The sequence below is a fragment of the Pseudorasbora parva genome, chromosome 10 (genome assembly GCF_024679245.1).
Source record: "Pseudorasbora parva isolate DD20220531a chromosome 10, ASM2467924v1, whole genome shotgun sequence".
In the NCBI taxonomy this organism is placed as follows: domain Eukaryota; kingdom Metazoa; phylum Chordata; class Actinopteri; order Cypriniformes; family Gobionidae; genus Pseudorasbora; species Pseudorasbora parva.
This window is the reverse complement of record NC_090181.1, coordinates 20,184,394-20,202,226: the sequence shown is the minus strand read 5'-3', so window position 1 is coordinate 20,202,226 and position 17,833 is coordinate 20,184,394. Positions and strand designations below refer to the sequence as shown.

Sequence of the window (17,833 nt, the reverse complement as noted above, 5' to 3'; positions counted from 1 at the left end):
CATTGATTTCATATAGCTATAAATAAATAAATAAATAAATAAATAGATACCAAGTGTAACCCTACTCTGATAAAAATTCTACCTGGAAGGGAAACCAAATACACAAATAGCAATGCGTTAAACAATAGAAAATACCATTAACAATTAAGTTGCTTTCAACAGGTCAAAAGTTTGCCTTCAAAATGTTTAAATATGCATGAAACGGTCATTAATATTGACGTAACTGCTTGTAACTAAGTGAATGACGTCATTGTGAACGCCACCTAGCGTCCGTTGCTGGAAGCTTTGCATGCAGAACTCGGCACTGAAGATGGCGGAGGGGGAATTAAACGTCGACAGTCTCATTTCTCGTCTTCTTGAAGGTAAGCCTTTCGAAAGTGAATACATTTTAACGTTTACACCAACATACTCGATAATAAGGTATTTGTCGTAATCTGTTTTTCTGTTGGTGAATGGGAAATTGTGCTCGTAAATAGAGAAGATTCGCGTTTCTGCGCCCTGTTTACAAACACGGCTATGGCCTCGGGTTTGGACAGCCTTCATTCCATTGCTGGGAGTTTCAGATTAGATCTAACCTTGCCTTTATCTAGCGAAGCAGGAACGATACGCGAAGGCCTACAGTGTACATTGGTTGTTCAAAGAAACCGAGTAAATGAGAGAGGGCAGGACGATGCAGTGTCCGCTGCGTCGTTGACTTCAGGCGAATGCAACCGACGTAATTATGATTCTCCATTCGACTCTCTTCACACTGTATTTAGTATACGACGTTACAATGTACGTCTCCTAACCTTCATCATCTTTATTAATATTGCAAGTCTGTTTCCTAAATCTTTTTTATTAACGTTACACAGTTTTATAGTAATATTATACTAAATCGTATTCGTAATAGTACATGTATTGAGTAGCCTACATCGTTACTCTATTCTCTTATTAATATCGCACTGTTTTTTTCTCTTAATAACGTTATATTCAGTTTTTATTTTTATATTGTTTATTCCTCAGATGACTACAATAAATCCTTTTCATAATCAAACAATAAATATTCTCTTTGTAACGTTACACGTTTACTTTTAGTAATGTTACACTTCATTCCCTTAAGTAACAGAACAGTGTTACAAGGAAAATACAGTGTAATGTTAAAAAGGGAATATTTATTGTTTAATTATGAAGAGGATTCATTGTAATGCTAGTCCTCTAATCCTTTTCATAAAAAAACACTATTGTTTTCATAAGGTTACACTTATTATAAGTAATGTTACACTGCATTCCAAACGTGGCTCATCTGCAGTTGGAGCAGTTCCCCACCAAAATATATAACCTGAATCAATAATAAATCATAAATGTGTTCAGTATTATGCAACACATTATTTTGGGGTGTTTTCTAGACTATTTTATGCCCTTAAGTGAGTAGGGTATTAAAATTAAATGCATGGCTTTGCCTGGCAAGTATCACGACATAGGGCTGCAACTCATGATTATTTTGATAATTGATTTAGTGTGTTAATTATTTCTTAAATTATTCAGATAAAAAGGCCCAATTCTCTCTTTCTTAAAAGTATTTGTTGACAAAACGCACTACTCCGCATCCTGCCCAAAGCTGTCCTTCAAACAAACATGCCAAATGAATGCTATGAAGACATGTATATTGAATCTATATCTGTGCTATGTGTAAAAGAGCTATTAATAGAAAGTACAGTTTAAACTTTGACGACTGGCAGGAGTTTTCAATGCCTGGTAGGCAGAAGTGACTAAGGAATATATTACTTATGTATTATTACCTATTTTATCGATGAGTTGTTACAGCCCTACAGGATACTAACCAGGGTAGCGGGTGCCTGGGCCCTGCCCAGCTCTACTGCGCCCCACATTTTTCCAATCTAAAGCAAGTGTGCCACACCAGTCACGAAAAGTGAAGCCAAAGCATCTCGATCGCCCACAGGTGGGTGGATGCTTTATAACTCATATACCCCACCCCTCCATGAAATTTAAGGGGACATAGACTAACTAAAGTCAAATTACACTTCAAATAAATTTTTTTCAAAGATGGTTTCTCTCATTTTAGGATGTTTTTATAATGCTAATGTTTGTTCAAACTGAGATTGACAGCTTCTTTGAGTGAAGTGGTCACTTAGACACCGATGGACATTTTTCAGAAACTTCAGGAGGAAATTGAAACTTTAATTTCTAAATTTCCGTAACTGTTTATTTTACAAAAAGTTGTATCAGGCAGGAGTGTGGTTGGGACCTTGCCATATTTGGACACTGGTGCCTTCACTTCAGCTGAAGAGAAGGAGAGCGTGACGTCCATCTTTTTTCTGTGGTGGAAAAAAATGGACCTGCAGCTGTGCAGCACGGTCTAATTGAGAGTAATTAGGGCAGTTTTGAGACTGCCCCTCTTATTTTCACGTTATCTTGCGTAACCTTGATACAGACCAAGACTATATCAGTCCACTTGAGTTATATGTTAGTCTGCATAAGGTCAGTAACTAGTTGGCATTTCTGTTCTTCCTTAACAAGGCATATGTGGAGTACCGTATCAAATGAAATTATAAATCTATGTGTGTGCTGTTCGTACCCTTGAGGCTGATTTACACAAGCACTTTTAGTCTCTGCCAAAAGTGTGTCTGCATGTGTTCAGCGATGAGACTAAAGCTTACAAACTGTTTATCCTAAACTAGCGCTAAGACCCAGAATCTGCCCTACCTAAATTTACAGTCAGGAGCCTCTACTGCTACATTCAATTTGGTTTGTATTCTCCTTAGTTAGATTGAATCTTCATTATAATGGTAATGAACACTATATATTCTCTCCATAACATTGCACTCGTTGCACTTTTTCTCGTACTACACACAGTAACTTTACTGTGTGACTTTACTAAGTTTAACTTAAATATAAAGATTAGCTTTTTCTCAGAGTTATAAATGGAAAGCTAATGAATTGTTCTGAATCTTTAAAATGCATTTCTTTCATAGTGCAACTTTACATTAAACTTATTCATAATCTTCAAAATATGGTTTACGTTGCTCTGTAATGGTTTGGATTGTTGGCTTTACGATTTGCCATGGCTTTTACATTTCTGCCTTTATAGATGCTGGAACCATTTACTATCCTGTATAGTTATTACAGTACTATTAGATATTAGGTAATAGATATTAGAGAGGTTTGTGTGGAGTAGTAGAAAGACCAATGTTTCTGTCTCTGGGACTTTGGTTAGGATCTACCAAATATGGTTTATTGCTGTCCATCAGTGACTTTTGTTGCTACACAAACTTCTGCTATTCAGTTATTTTTGATAAAGGGAAGCGCCATGGATTATTGCACCACCCTGATAACCGATATGGCCTCGTGCCTGTCCATCTGTCCCAACACCCTCCTGCTGACCCTCACTCAGCAATGCCATCTGTGATTCTCTGTGACCCTAACGTCCCACTTCTCGTCTCCTCACACTTCAGTTTTTCATGGTCTCACAAACACATCTCTGTATGTTTCTCTCATGTTCCATCTGTGTCTTTCGATCACACTCGTCTATCTGTGAAGATCAAGCGGCCTGCTGTCGTACCCACAGTGGTCGGAGATGTCTAATGGCTGCCACTCAGGACTTGGATAAATGGTGTCATTTTGTTCTCATGTATTATGTAATTTGATGGGACCCTAACATGATGAACAAGGAATCAGAGCGAGGAATTAGTTTTAAAATGGCTTGGAAATTGTAGTTGGTTGCCACATTGAACAAGTTGTTTCTGGCCAGCTCGTAATCTAGCTCAGACTGCTCTGGACTGTGGCTTGTTGAACACATGCACGTACACACAATAAGATTTTTCTTATGTTTAGTCATGCTGCAATAACAGGGACATTTCATCAGCTCATAGACTCACACTTCAATCTGTACAAATGGGACCATACTTGCAATCTCATAAAGTGCTCTGGACTTTATTCATGCACAGTAGTTGGGGTTACAGCATTCTTTTCAAAGAGTCTCCAACATTTCTGGTGTGTGTGGGATACTGTGAGGGTGGACTGCCTGAAGACTAAAATGGTTATCGCTATTATATAACTATAATCGTAGCTGTAAGAAAAGAGCACAACTTTTCCTTCTCTGTGACATATACTGCCTCTCAGCTATTATGGTTTTTCTCCCCATACACTCTTTTTTTAATCTGTCATTCTCCTCGTCTCAGAGTGAATTATAGCTACAGGTTCTCGCTTGTAGTTTCTCTCTATCAAGTGGAGTTCTTAGATAAACCACTCTGCAAAATGGTTGTTTAACAGTAAGACAGTCTCGACTGTAAAGGCGGGAACATTCTTGCAGAATTCCAGACACTCTCATGATTCCCACTCACATAAACGGCAGCATTCACTGAAATTACTATGCGAGCAGGACATGACATATGAAAATGTTTATTTATTATGATATGTACACTACTGTTTCATACACTGGATTTAGTAAGGTTTTAAAATGTTTTTGAAAGTCTCTTGTTCACCAAGGCTGCATTTAAAAAAAATCCAAAATACAGTAATGTGAAACGCAACATTACTGTTATTTAACATAACTATAATTTAAAATAATGGTTTTCTATTTTAATATACAGTGGGTACGAAAAGTATTCAGACCCCCTTAAATGTTTCACTCTGTTATATTGCAGCCATTTGCTAAAAGTTCGTTTTATTCTCATTAATGAAGAAACAGCACCCCAGATTGACAGAAAAAACAAAGAATTGTTTACATTTTTGCAGATTTATTAAAAAAGATAAATGGAAATATCACATGGTCTTAAGTATTCAGACCCTTTGCTGTGACACTCATATATTTAACTCAGGTGTTGTCCATTTCCTCTGCTCAACCTTGAGATGGTTCTACACCTTCATTTGAGTCCAGCTGTGTTTGAGTATACTGATTGGACTTGATTAGGAAAGCCACACACCTGTCTATATTAGACCTTACAGCCCACAGTGCATGTCAGAGCAAATGAGAATCATGAGGTCAAATGAACTGCCTGAAGAGCTCAGAGAAGGAATTTGGCAAGGCAAAGATCTGGCCAGTTACAAAAAAAAATTCTGCTGCACTAAAGGTTCCTAAGAGCACAGTGGCCTCCATAATCCTTAAAATGAAGCTATTTTGGACGACCAGAACTCTTCTTGGAGCTGACCGTCCAGCCAAACTGAGCTATCAGGGGAGAAGAGCCTGGGTGAGATAGGTAAAGAAGAATCCAAAGATCACTGTAGCTGAGCCCCAGAGATGAAGTTTGAGATGGGAGAAAGTTGTAAAAAAAAAAGTCAACCATCACTGCATTCCTCCACCAGTCGGGGCTTTATGGCAGAGTGGCCTGATGGAAGCTTCTCCTTAGTGCAAGACACAAGAAACTTTGCAAGGAGTTTGCTAAAAAACACCTGAAGGACTCCAAGATGGTGAGAAATAAGATTTTCTGGTCTTATGAGACCAAGATAGAACTTTTTGGCCTTAATTCTAAGCTGTATGTGTGGAGAGAACCTGGCACTGCTCTTCACCTGTCCAATATAGTCCCAACTGTGAAGCATGGTGGTGGCAGCATCATGCTGTGGGGATGTTTTTCAGCTGGATGGGCAAGCTGCAATCGAGGGAAAAATAAATGCGGATAAAAACCTTCTCCAGAGTGCTCAAGATCTCAGACTGGGCCCAAAGTTTCACCTTCCAACAAGACAATGTCCCTAAGCACACAGCTAAAATAACGAAGGAGTGGCTTCACAACAACTCCGTGACTTTTCTTGAATGGCCCAGTCAGAGCACTGATTTTGAGCACTTAAATTGAGCATTTCTGGAGAGGCCTGAAAATGGCTGTCCACCAATGTTTCCCATCCACCCTGACAGAACTGGAGAGGATCTGCAAGGAGGAATGGCAGAGGATCCCCAATCCAGGTGTGAAGAACTTGTTGCATCTTTCCCAAAAAGACGCATGGCTGTATTAGATCAAAAGGGTGCTTATTCTAAATACTGAGCAAAGGGTCTGAACACTTAGGACCATTCGATATTTCAGTTTTTCTTTTTTAATAAATCTGCCAAAAATGTCAACAATTCTGTGTTTTTCTGTCAATATGGGGTAATTTGTGTACATTAATGAGAAAACAAATAACTTAAATGATTTTAGCAACTGGCTGCAATATAACAGAGTGAACATTTTAAGTGGGTCTGAATACTTTCCGCCACTGTTTCAAAATGTGTTTTATTCCTGTGATAGCAAAGCTTTACTAATATGCTTATTTGGTGTTCAAGAAACATTTCTTATTATCAGTTTTGAAGAAAAAAAAAAGTTGTGCTGCTTAATGTGTTTGTGGAATGTTCAAAAGAACAGCATTTATATGAAACATATTATAATATATGAATCATATTTATATGATTTATTTGGTAACAAATTAAAAAGTCCTTTATATAATTTGAATGCATCCCGTTTTTGTTATATGATTTGTTGTTTAAATTACAGTAGTTTAAATCATAAGAAAATATTAAAATAAAAGTATCAATTAAACATAAGTTTAAGGAGAAAGATTAAGGAGCCAGCTGTCATTTGTACAGCAAGGTGGTCTGAAATCGCCCCCTGTACCCTCATTAACTATTCCCTACATTGGTCTACTAATATCGTTAATTTGAGGAAATGAATGAAAACAAGTTTGTGAATTCAGAATTAATAATTATTGAAGCTCCAGTAATAATAAGATGAACTATGTCAGGGTAACTGTGGTGTGACAGGCAGCGGGGCGAGGGACCGCGAGAGCGGGCCGGTGATAAATGTTCACGAGTGCCAGCTGCGTGGCACACTGGTCTCGTCTCGCGGCCATGTGACGGGAGCATATAAGGAGGAGCAAGGGCTGCGAAAGACGAGACCGGTGTGCCACGCAGCTGGCACTCGTGAACATTAATCACCGGCCCGCTCTCGCGGTCCCTCGCCCCGCTGCCTGTCACACCACAGTAACTATGTATAAACCTTAATTAAACAATCTAATAATCAACTAAAAAGGAATGTATGCCTGTATGAAATTACACTGTAGCCTCATTGGACCAGCGGTTTAGAAAAATGGATGGATGATTCAACTGCGGGCGCCATCTTAGATGCGTAAATCTCATTGCATCTAGACGTTGAGGCTATAACTTCATATTTTGGTGCATTATGGAATGGAATCTTACACTCTATAACATCCACTATGGTTTTGCACACAAATGGCTTTCCACTCATATAGTGCCCTATTTAAGTGTTTTTTGGGGGCAATTTTGGACACAGCCCAAGACTTTTGACTATAGACAAAGTCAGCTTTGCAGCCTGTTCTGGTCCAATTATACAGCAAGAGACCTGTCTGACAAACGTGAAGTTACCAACCATGTTTTTTTATAGTACTTATCTTAAATAGTTACTTCCCCTGCCTCCCTCTTAGCAAAACTGAATAGCTTCCAAAGATTTGATGTGGCAATCCCAATTTTGGCAAATCCAGTGCCTAGTTCTTCTCAGAATGCCTTGGTTCTAGCAGTAAAAATCCAATTAATCAGATCAGTGCCAAACAGATTTGTCAGTTTGCCAGACTGATAAAGTCTTTTTTGTGTGCAATTTGCTTTAGTGAATGACTAAGGTTTGTGGGCCAATTTGTGAATTGTGTGATTAGAAAATCATACATAAGACCCAGTTATTGAGGCTGCAGCAAAGTTGTCACACTTATGGATTATGAACTGATGTTTAACTAATGTTGATGTCTACGGTTCCAGTGCGAGGATGTCGTCCAGGAAAGATCGTTCAGATGACAGAAGCAGAAGTTCGAGGACTCTGCATTAAATCTCGAGAGATCTTTCTCAGCCAGCCCATCCTGCTGGAGTTGGAGGCTCCACTTAAAATCTGTGGTAGGTTAATACTCTCCTTCTCCAGAGCGGAGAAGATTTCTACCATTTTAATTACATTCCTTCCCCTCTATCTCTTAAGGTTTTTGGAGTCTCTGTGTAAGTAGAGCAAGATATAAATATGAATGTAATGAGGATAGGTTTGAGGTCATTTCTTTTCTCTTTGTGGCACACCTGAGACCCTTGTGTGTGTGTGCCAGAGTCATTAACCTGAATTTTGGGTGTTGAGATCTTTAGGCCATTTTTTTCTTTTCTAAGCCCAATTAACTAAATCCATGCAACTTTATTGATTTATGATGTCAATCATATAAACTCTCTCTCTCTGTCTCTAGGTGACATCCATGGGCAGTACACAGATCTGTTGAGGTTGTTTGAATATGGCGGTTTTCCACCAGAGGCAAACTATCTCTTTCTGGGTGATTATGTGGACCGAGGGAAACAGTCTTTGGAGACCATCTGCCTCCTACTGGCCTATAAGATCAAATACCCTGAGAATTTCTTCCTCTTGAGGGGAAATCATGAGTGTGCCTCCATCAACCGTATCTACGGCTTCTATGATGAGTGTGAGCATATGTAAACACATCAAAAAATCAACACACCCACATCAGACGATCTAAAATCTTATTATTGATTTTCTCACCCACTAAACAAACTTTCAGGTCATGCATAATGCTTTGTTTTGAATGTGTACTTTTGTCTATCACAGGCAAGCGCAGGTTCAACATAAAACTCTGGAAGACGTTCACAGACTGCTTCAACTGCCTCCCAATCGCTGCCATCATAGACGAGAAGATTTTCTGTTGCCATGGAGGTGAGAATGAGTGAACAAATGATGGATAGTTTCATAGACGTGACTCTTGGCCTGTTAAAATGGGCCAACTGAGTCTAAAAATATTAGTCCATGCCCTGTGACACTTTTTCTGTCTGTGTGACTTACTGTCTTTCTTTGTCTTTTCCATCTTCTAGGTCTCTCTCCTGATCTGCAGTCAATGGAACAGATACGTCGGATTATGCGACCAACTGATGTCCCAGATACAGGTGTGTGTATGTGCATGTGATGTACAAAAAATACTTTTTTTAGACTGATAAGGTATTGATGTCTCAGTTCCATCTAAAACTAATAAATGTTTATTTTAATACATTTATTTTTTTATTAAAACATTCTAATTAATTTTGAGTCAAATCTGTATTATATTTGACAGTGTTATTTTAGTATTACTTATGCTATTAATATTATTTAAATTTTGAATTAGAATTACAAATTAAAATTGAAAATATAAAAATAAAAGCTGTTATGTGCTTTTGTCATTTTTATTAGTTTTTTTTTAAATAAAAATAAATTAGCATATAATTATTATTACAAATTACGTAATAGGACTAGACCCAAGTGATTCAGTCAGATACTTGCTTCAAGTGGGTTTATATATATATATATATATATGTATGTATGTATGTATGTGTATATATATAATGTGTATATATATATATATATATATATATATGTGCGTGTGTGTGTATGTATGTGTATATATATGTGTGTGTGTATGTATGTGTATATATATATATGTGTGTGTGTATATATATATATATATATATATATATATATATATATATATATATATATATATATATATATATATATATATATATGAGAGAGAGAGACAGAGACAGAGAGAGAGAGAATTTCCTGCTAGTAATTTTGGTGGTTAACTTATTTCAGTTAGGTGCCAAGGCAAGACTTTCGGTTAGGTGTTTCTTCTAGTATTTTTATTTATTTCAATTTATATTTTGTTTTCTAAATAGTTTTATTTATTGATAAAAGACCTGATCTGCCACCAGCCTCACTGCTCTTGATTTTGGTACTTGCATTGACCATTTAAAAACATTTTATTACAGTTAAATTTAATGGAATGTATTTAAACAACCTACAGATTTTACTGACAAAATCAACTTTTATTATAAAAGATGATGGGATGAAATATTTCCACAAACACATGTTCTCTATCTTGCAGGGTTGCTGTGTGATTTGCTGTGGTCGGACCCAGATAAGGACGTTCAGGGATGGGGGGAGAACGACCGTGGTGTTTCATTCACTTTCGGTGCAGACGTAGTCAGCAAATTCCTGAACCGCCATGATCTGGACCTGATCTGCCGGGCACATCAGGTTTGTAACGATTCATTTTAACCAATCAGTAGCCGCTATCCATGTAGTAACTGAATAATTGTTGTTGTGGTGGGTTATGACTTCTATATGTAGGTTGCGTTTTAGTTTGTGCAAGTGAGTGTGTCGTGTTTTGCAGGTTGTTGAAGATGGTTATGAGTTCTTTGCAAAGCGTCAGCTGGTCACTCTGTTCTCAGCACCAAACTACTGCGGGGAGTTTGACAATGCCGGTGGAATGATGAGTGTGGATGAGTCACTCATGTGCTCTTTTCAGGTGTGTCATCATCCACACACACATTTACACATATAAAAAACAACAGTTTATTTATTTATTTTTTTAAAGCCATTTGCTAGAACACAGGAAGTGATCTCGTAAACCATGTTATACCACTGTAATACACATTGTGTCATCATAAACCATGTATACAAGAACACACACATTTGCATTTTACACTTACAATGCACTCACACACTGTTTTCTCTCTCAGATCCTGAAGCCATCAGAAAAGAAGGCAAAGTATCAGTACGGTGGGGTCAACTCAGGGCGACCTGTGACCCCTCCCCGTACGGCCCAAGCCCCCAAAAAGAGGTGAGCGGCTTGCCACCCAGAACCACGCCCTCCATCCCCCCACCTTCAGCAAACTACCCCTTTCTGGGGAAAATTTACTTTCCCAATTCTCCTATAAAATCTCTCTACTCGCCCTGCCAAACCTCTTTCTCTTTTCTTAATATTTGTGTACAGAAATTTTGCTGTGACCAGTCGAACCATTCTATTTTCTTTTGCTCTGCTTGTTTGTTTATTGGTATTTTAATAACATAAAAAAATAATAATAATAATACTGCTTTGGGAAGCAACAGCTCTACAAAGAACCCAGAGCAAAACACACTCATTCTCTTACGCAAAGATCTCAGTAGTGTCCTGATATATAAGTATTTTATTAAACTTTAATTCAGTACTCTTTGATTATTGAACATTAACGTTGATTCATAAAGAAAGAGTGACGATTGTATTGAAGGTTGTTGTGTATTTCGCTACACTGAAGTTTCAAGACCAGAGGCTTACACACACGCACACACACTCACACTCTCTCACACTTAACTCTGTCAGGGTGCTTGATCACAGGTCAGCAGACACAATCCATTGTCGATAAACTAGGTCAGCGTGGACAAAGCTGCAAAAGGGATTTTAACTCGGACACCGTGACACGCACACATCGGCACAGCTGCATTTACAAATGGCATTGCATGTTCTGTTTTCTTAATACCTCTGGGATTTACAGCGAAACTCTATAGACATCTGTTTAACGTGCTGTTTTTATGTCTTACGATAGTAATAATTGAGGAGAAAAGTGTCACGGCATAACACTTCATTGCATGACCCCTGTAAACGTCAGTAATAACCTGCCTGAAGCAATGTGATCCACCAGCCATTTTCTCATTGGATAACATGACAGCTGACACAAAAAGAGCCTCCGGGTGGAAGATATTAATTCAATATTAAAGAATAGCACATGTTTGAAGTTCCCTAGCATCATTTAAAAGGTTAAAACTTATTAGATTGGATTTTTTTTAACAACTTATTACCTAAAATAGTAGCACATGTGACTAAACAATGCCTTTCTGTGAGGGTTGCATTTTCTCAAGTTGATGTTCACCTGTCATAATTCATTCTTTTTTAATGTTCTTATTTTTGTGTGTTGCTGTTTACTTTTTCTCCTTAATTTATTTCCACATGTTTGGAAAGCTATCAAAGTGTTCTAAAAGCAGTTCATGAGTTTTGTATAAGTGGGCTTCAAACTTAATAAATGGACGAAAACTCTCTTTGCCTCTTCTGTGTTTGTGTCCCTTAGCAACTACAAATACCAGGCTAATTAAAGTGGTACAGACCATAGTTCTGGATGCTATTCAACCAAATTTTTCCAAGTGTTTCATTAAAATAAGCAGCACTGTAACTCGCCAACGCTGTGAAATGTGGACAAGGACAATCTGTGGTCTGTTGTCATGGATACTCCAGCCCTGCAGGGTCAGGCTCTATTTCAGTGCAGACAATGAGCTGAAATTGTTTTTAGTTGAAGTACCTTCTGACATTTCATACAATTTATTTGTTTAATGACCTGAATAAATTTATCTAATCAATCAAATCACAGTCCTGCCTCTGCTGCTTTTTTGTGTGTGCATATAAAACTATGTTGCCCCTGATGTAATTGGCCTTTGTTTTTTAAATATATGTTGATTGATTGGCAGGTCCAAAGACAGCTCCACACCCGCATACTTTTTTTGAGAGCGTGATATTTTAAAATGTCAAAAATAAAATTGACCTTGGAGGACTTAAAGTCAGGAAGTGTATCTAAGTCGTTACTGACGTTCAGAAGCAATCTTTTACTGTCAATGAGACGGGGGGGGGGGGGGGGGGGGACGTGGAGACATAAAGTCTGATTTGACAGATCCCAGATATTTTAATCCTGATAACTGATCTCTGGCTAATTTGGTTCTTCAAACAAATTTGCGGATTGGATTAATATATCTGGATTAAATTATCTGAGATCACTGCTCGTGCCTGTGTTCCCAGAAGAGGGCAGATGCATCGATACTCGAAACCACGATCAGCAATGCAGCGGTTGGCTGGCGTCAAGACAACGTACTATTATCATAGATTATTATATCGGTATGATTGACATCATATAATTAAAAAAGCCACCTGGCAAAAAAATTGTCAAAAAAGAACCGTTATAAGGAAACAGACAAACGAACTAACCAACATAAAAGTTAGATAAATTAAATGTGCACTGTTTTGATGAACATGATTCCTAATTATTTATATTCACGATTTTATCATATTTGTACACTCTTTACATTTTTATTTTAATGTTGTGATTTTATTTTTAATTCAATTTGAAGCAGATTTGTTATGTGAGAATATTAATTAAAGTTTCTTAACAGTCAAGATCAAATGATCTGCATCTCTTGCGCTGGCATTAAGCCACTCCCATAATATCCGTCATCACTCACATTAATGCGTGACAAAGATTAACTGCACGTTTGGAACAATATGCATTCAATATAAAATAGATCTCTCTTCTATAATAATTGGTAAGAAAACAACATTGTGTTAGTTAAAATACTTTTAAATTCAAACTATTTTATTATCTTATAGTGAATTTTTGGATAAATGTGGCACCAAAAGAGTATGCTGTTGTATTTGGTGCCATACCTCAACAAGTTATACAATTTGTAAGAGCGTGTGGAAGTGATTCTTCTGAGATATGTTCAAGACAGCATGTTTTAGGAGACATTGACATTCTGAAACACAGTTGTAGCCTACTAATAAACATATTAGGGATATTATAACAGGTGAAACAGCTACTCATTATGGAACAGTGTATTTAGGAATATAAACTGGAATAAAGCTTGGTGTATTTGTGAAGCATACTGCTTAAATAATAAAGTAAAATGAGTTACATTTAAAATTTTACATGGTATATATTCAGCTAAAAATGTATTAGACTAATAAATGTATTAGTATTTAATTTAGATATTGATTATTCATGTGATTTTTGTTCAATAGAAAAATAATCTATTATTCATCTCTTTTGTAATTGTACATAAAGATTTTTTGGGTGGACATTGAAAATTTCATTAGAAGGAAAACAAATGTTATACTTAAATTAAATAATTTTGATATATGTATATATTATTCCAATGAACGTGATAATAATTTCACCTTTATTGTACAGCTTTTTATTATTTTGGGAAAATTTCATATACACAAGAAGAAACGGTCAGGATCCAAGCCACATTTTATTCATTTTCTTCAGGAGACTAAGGACTATTGCACCAGTTTAAAGAATATTATGAATAAAAAAGCAAGAAAGACTTATTCTTAAAGAATATAATTTTGTTTTTGATTAATTTATCAAGGTTTGTATATTCTGGCATTTTTTTGTTTTCATTGTTCTTTTTTTTAATTATTATTTTTTTGTTATTGTATATGTGTATTAATTATTTTCTTTGCTGTATTTTACATGTTTTTTTCTGGCAATAAAAAACAAAACAAAAAACAAATATTAACTGCACAATGTGTGTAAACCTCCAATACATCTATAAAGTAATCATTCCATCACAATTCACAAATACATTTCTCAATCAAGTGACTGTGTCTATTAGCCTATGTGTCTAAAACAAAAAATGTACACAACATTTAAATATTATTTTCAAATGAACTTTTATATTTATTATTATTTTAAATTATTATTGCCCTGGTTCAGTAATGAAGTCTTGTAATAAAGTAGCAGTGGCTGGGACAGATTTTAAGTATTTTAAGATTTTAAGTATCACCTCAAAATGCAATCTAATCCTGTTTACATGAAATAAGCTGCTCCCGAGCAGGTTTAAGTTTCCGGACCTGTTGCTATGACAGCAAGTCTAAGATGAGCTTCGAAGAACCAAACAATCCAAGATCAAGCCAAATCCTCAACTAGCACTTACAATGCACTCTCAATGCACTCACACACTGTTTTTATTATATCCTCGAAATTAATAAAAGTCAAAACGGTTTGCCATATAAATGTGACTGCACCTTTTCAGACAAGAGTTTACATAGCAAGTATACAATTCCTATTTCCTGTGTCGAATTCAAATTCCATCTCGTCAATTTAAGATGAGCCAATTGCTGCATTTTGCCTGACTAGTTTAGTTGGATTTTAGTTTAGTTCATTATTAGTGTTTGATCTGGTTCAAGGACCAATTAAAATGTCTCACTCTCACCTGGTAAAATTTAAATGACCACCAAGACTAAAATTAATTCTGAACTGAATTTAAACAAGCCTTCTTCATTTTCCTTTTGCAGCAAAGGGAAGGTTTTGTCTATAATTTTCTCACTTAATCTCACATCCATTAGTTGAGCACCTTCTCCACCACTTTATCCCCTGCATCTGTTATCCAGTCCCAGATTGTGTTCACTGTCCTCCTAAATGGCCCATGAAAAAGGCAGCCACAAAGAAAGAGGCAGGGCAGGACCATGTGCAGTTCCGCCAGGAGCCAGACAAACAGCAAGAAGAGGCTGGCTATCAGAAGCTGGAGTGCGACTCTTCCTGTAAAGGTCTCACTCAGCCAACATCCCAGCTGACTGTTTTTTAGGAACTGAACCAGCCTGCAGTCCTTGACAATGTTCTGTGAGGAGAAGGAGGTTGATCATCAGTGATAGGCCCAGTCTGCACATGCAGTAGCAACTCCTATTGCATGTTTCTTTATTACCTGTGGGTCTTCAGCTGATAGCTGACATCTGTCAGATGTCTTCATGGAGACCTCATTGGCTTCTGGTGAAATTTTTCTCCTAGCACAATCTGTTCTTACGGGAACTCTCTTCTCCATTATCATGTTTCCTGTGTAGAACATTTTATTCAGTGATCAAATCTCTTGTACATCTGTCTTCCAATAATATTAATACACATGAAGACTGCATGTACTATAACTGTAATGTTTGGTAACACTACAATAACTAAAATTCAGACAACAATAAACAATAAAATGAAGATACACCCCCTCCAAATAATTGAATTCAGGTGTTCCAATGTGTATATATATAAAAAGCCTGCTTACATACATTTGTGAAAGAATGGGCTCCCCGGAGCTCAGTGAATTTAAGTGTGGTACCGTGATAGGTTGCCACCTGTGAAATAAGTCCATTCATTACATTTCTTAAAGGGGTTGTTGCATGCGATTTCACTTTTTAAACTTTAGTTAGTTTGTAATGTTGCTGCTTGAGCCCAAACAGTATCTGTAAAGTTATAGCGCTGAAAGTTCAATGCAAACAGAGATATTGTCTTTTAAAGTTATGGGAGTTTACAAAAACGGCCGGTTTTGACTACAACGAGCTTCTTCCCAGTTGGTGACATCATAAACCCTTGCTAGTCAACGCAGATGTGACTTCTGCCCGTAATGGTAAGGGACGTGGCGTTTCCAGACAACCTGTGCTTGGTACTTTAGCCAATAAAAATACATGAAACTACATAAGGCCAGTAAATCAATCTAAGAGCATTGCGTTTTTCGGAGGGATGGGCTTCATAGAAGCAGGAAGCAAACGAGCCGTTCAAAGGACAGTGGAGACAGCAGTGTGGAATAAAGGTCAAATATAAGAAAAATACGGAGTTTTAAAAAAAGAAGTATTAAGACATGTTATACTGTGCACCATAAACACAACCAAGCCAAGAAAAAAAACACGGAACCGCCCCTTTAACTACTAAATATTTCACGGTCAACTGTTAGTGATATTATAACAAAGTGGGAGCAATTGGGGACAACAGCAACTCTGTCACAAAGTGGTAGGCCACATATCACAGAGCGGGGTCAGCACCATGCTGAGGTGCACAGTGTGCAGAAGTCGCCAACTTTTAGTCAATAGCTACAGACCTTCAAACTTTGTGTGGTCCGCATCCAAGCCTTACATCACCAAGTACAATGAAAATCGTCGGATGCAGTGCCACTGGACTCTAGAGCAGAGACCTGTTCTCTGAAGTGATCAATCACGCTTCTCTGTTTGGCAATCTGATGGACAAGTCTGGGTTTAGTGGTTGCCAGGAGAAAGGTATTTGCCTGACTGTATTGTGCAGAGTGTAAAGTTTAGTACAGGGGGTATTATGGTGTGGGATTCTTTTTCAGGGGTTGGGCTTGGCCCCTTGCTTCCAGGGAAAGGAATGCTTAATGCTTCAGCATACCAAGACATTTTAGACAATTTCATGCCCCCAACTTTGTGGGAACAGTTTGGGGATGGACCCTTCCTGTTCCAACATAACTGTGCACCAGTGCACAAAGCAAAGTCCATAAAGACATGGAAGAGTGAGTCTGGTGTGGAGGAAGACCTGAGTCCTGTCCTCCACCCAAAAGAACACCTTTAGGATGAATTACAGCGGAGACTGCGAGCCAGGCCTTCTCATCCAAAATCAGTGCCTGACCTCCCAAATGCGCTTTTAGAAGAATGGTAGAACATTTTCATAAACACTAATCCTTGTGGAAAGCATTCCCAGAAGAGTTGAAGCTGTTATAGCTGCAAAGGGTGGACAACTCCATATTAAACCATATTCAAAATGGGATGTCATTTATTATATAATTTACTGAAAAACTGGAAGAAAAAAAAAACCTGAAAAAAATATATATATAATTTTTAAAAATAAATAAAAATAACGTGTTTTAAATGGTGTGCATTTTATCCATTATAGTACTGTAGGTAGGCTACTTTTTACATCGTTTTTCATGAATAGTTTTGTTTAATAATTGTAGGCTAATTTAAATTTCGATTAAAAGACAGTATGTTAGATCAAAACCAGCATACCTGAATGAAAGGATCTATTATCTTCACCTCTGATCAATCACGCTTCTCTGTTTGGCAATCTGATGGACAAGTCTGAGGACTCAATCAGGAAAAGAAACAGTTTTAATAGTTTAAATGAAAACAGTTCTCTGCACGGACTCTTCGATGTAACTGTTTTTTTCACAGGCTGATGACGCGTTTGAACCTAAACGGTCATCCTGCAGTTTTTTGTTTTGTATTTTCATCTATTTTATGTATGTAGATTTATAACACACATATTTTGTATTGTATCACTTTTGCATCATATTGCAAAAAAAAGAAGAAGTGAGGGTTCTTAATAATTTATTTCACTGCCGTTATCAATCTCACTCTATTTTTTCCCTCTTTTTTAAAGTTGTGAAATCACTATCGTGGAATTTGTCTTTTGCTATGTGAGCAAATGGAGACAGAAAATATTTACTTTATAAAAGCGAACCCAACTAAATGTGAATGAGAAACCCGGAAATATGAA

The 17,833-nt window shown here is 37.1% G+C and overlaps 1 protein-coding gene and 1 long non-coding RNA gene across 2 annotated transcripts; one reads left to right on the top strand and one right to left on the bottom strand.

Annotated features, from left to right (window-relative positions):
• Positions 1–226: 226 nt before the first annotated feature.
• Positions 227–11,835, top strand: ppp1cb (protein phosphatase 1, catalytic subunit, beta isozyme). The gene is made up of 8 exons (XM_067455430.1): positions 227–362; positions 7,727–7,858; positions 8,188–8,418; positions 8,562–8,666; positions 8,822–8,893; positions 9,868–10,019; positions 10,156–10,290; positions 10,505–11,835. The coding sequence occupies exons 1-8, from the start codon at positions 290–292 to the stop codon at positions 10,607–10,609; spliced, it is 1,005 nt and encodes a 334-aa protein (XP_067311531.1). The 5' UTR covers positions 227–289; the 3' UTR covers positions 10,610–11,835.
• Positions 11,836–14,909: 3,074 nt separating this feature from the next.
• On the bottom strand, positions 14,910–17,463 carry LOC137090637 (uncharacterized). Its single transcript, XR_010907929.1, has 3 exons — positions 17,344–17,463; positions 15,270–15,397; positions 14,910–15,185 (listed from the first exon to the last, which is right to left on the bottom strand). It is a non-coding gene; the product is annotated as an uncharacterized lncRNA (long non-coding RNA).
• Between the last annotated feature and the right edge of the window lie 370 nt (positions 17,464–17,833).

Excerpts from the sequence above, each read along its gene's own strand:
- ppp1cb (XM_067455430.1), top strand. The coding sequence starts at position 290 with ATGCAGAACTCGGCACTGAAGATGGCGGAGGGGGAATTAAACGTCGAC. Across the intron at positions 7,859-8,187 it reads GGCTCCACTTAAAATCTGTG|GTGACATCCATGGGCAGTAC; the intron begins GTAGGTTAATAC and ends CTCTGTCTCTAG. Across the intron at positions 10,291-10,504 it reads CACTCATGTGCTCTTTTCAG|ATCCTGAAGCCATCAGAAAA; the intron begins GTGTGTCATCAT and ends TTTCTCTCTCAG.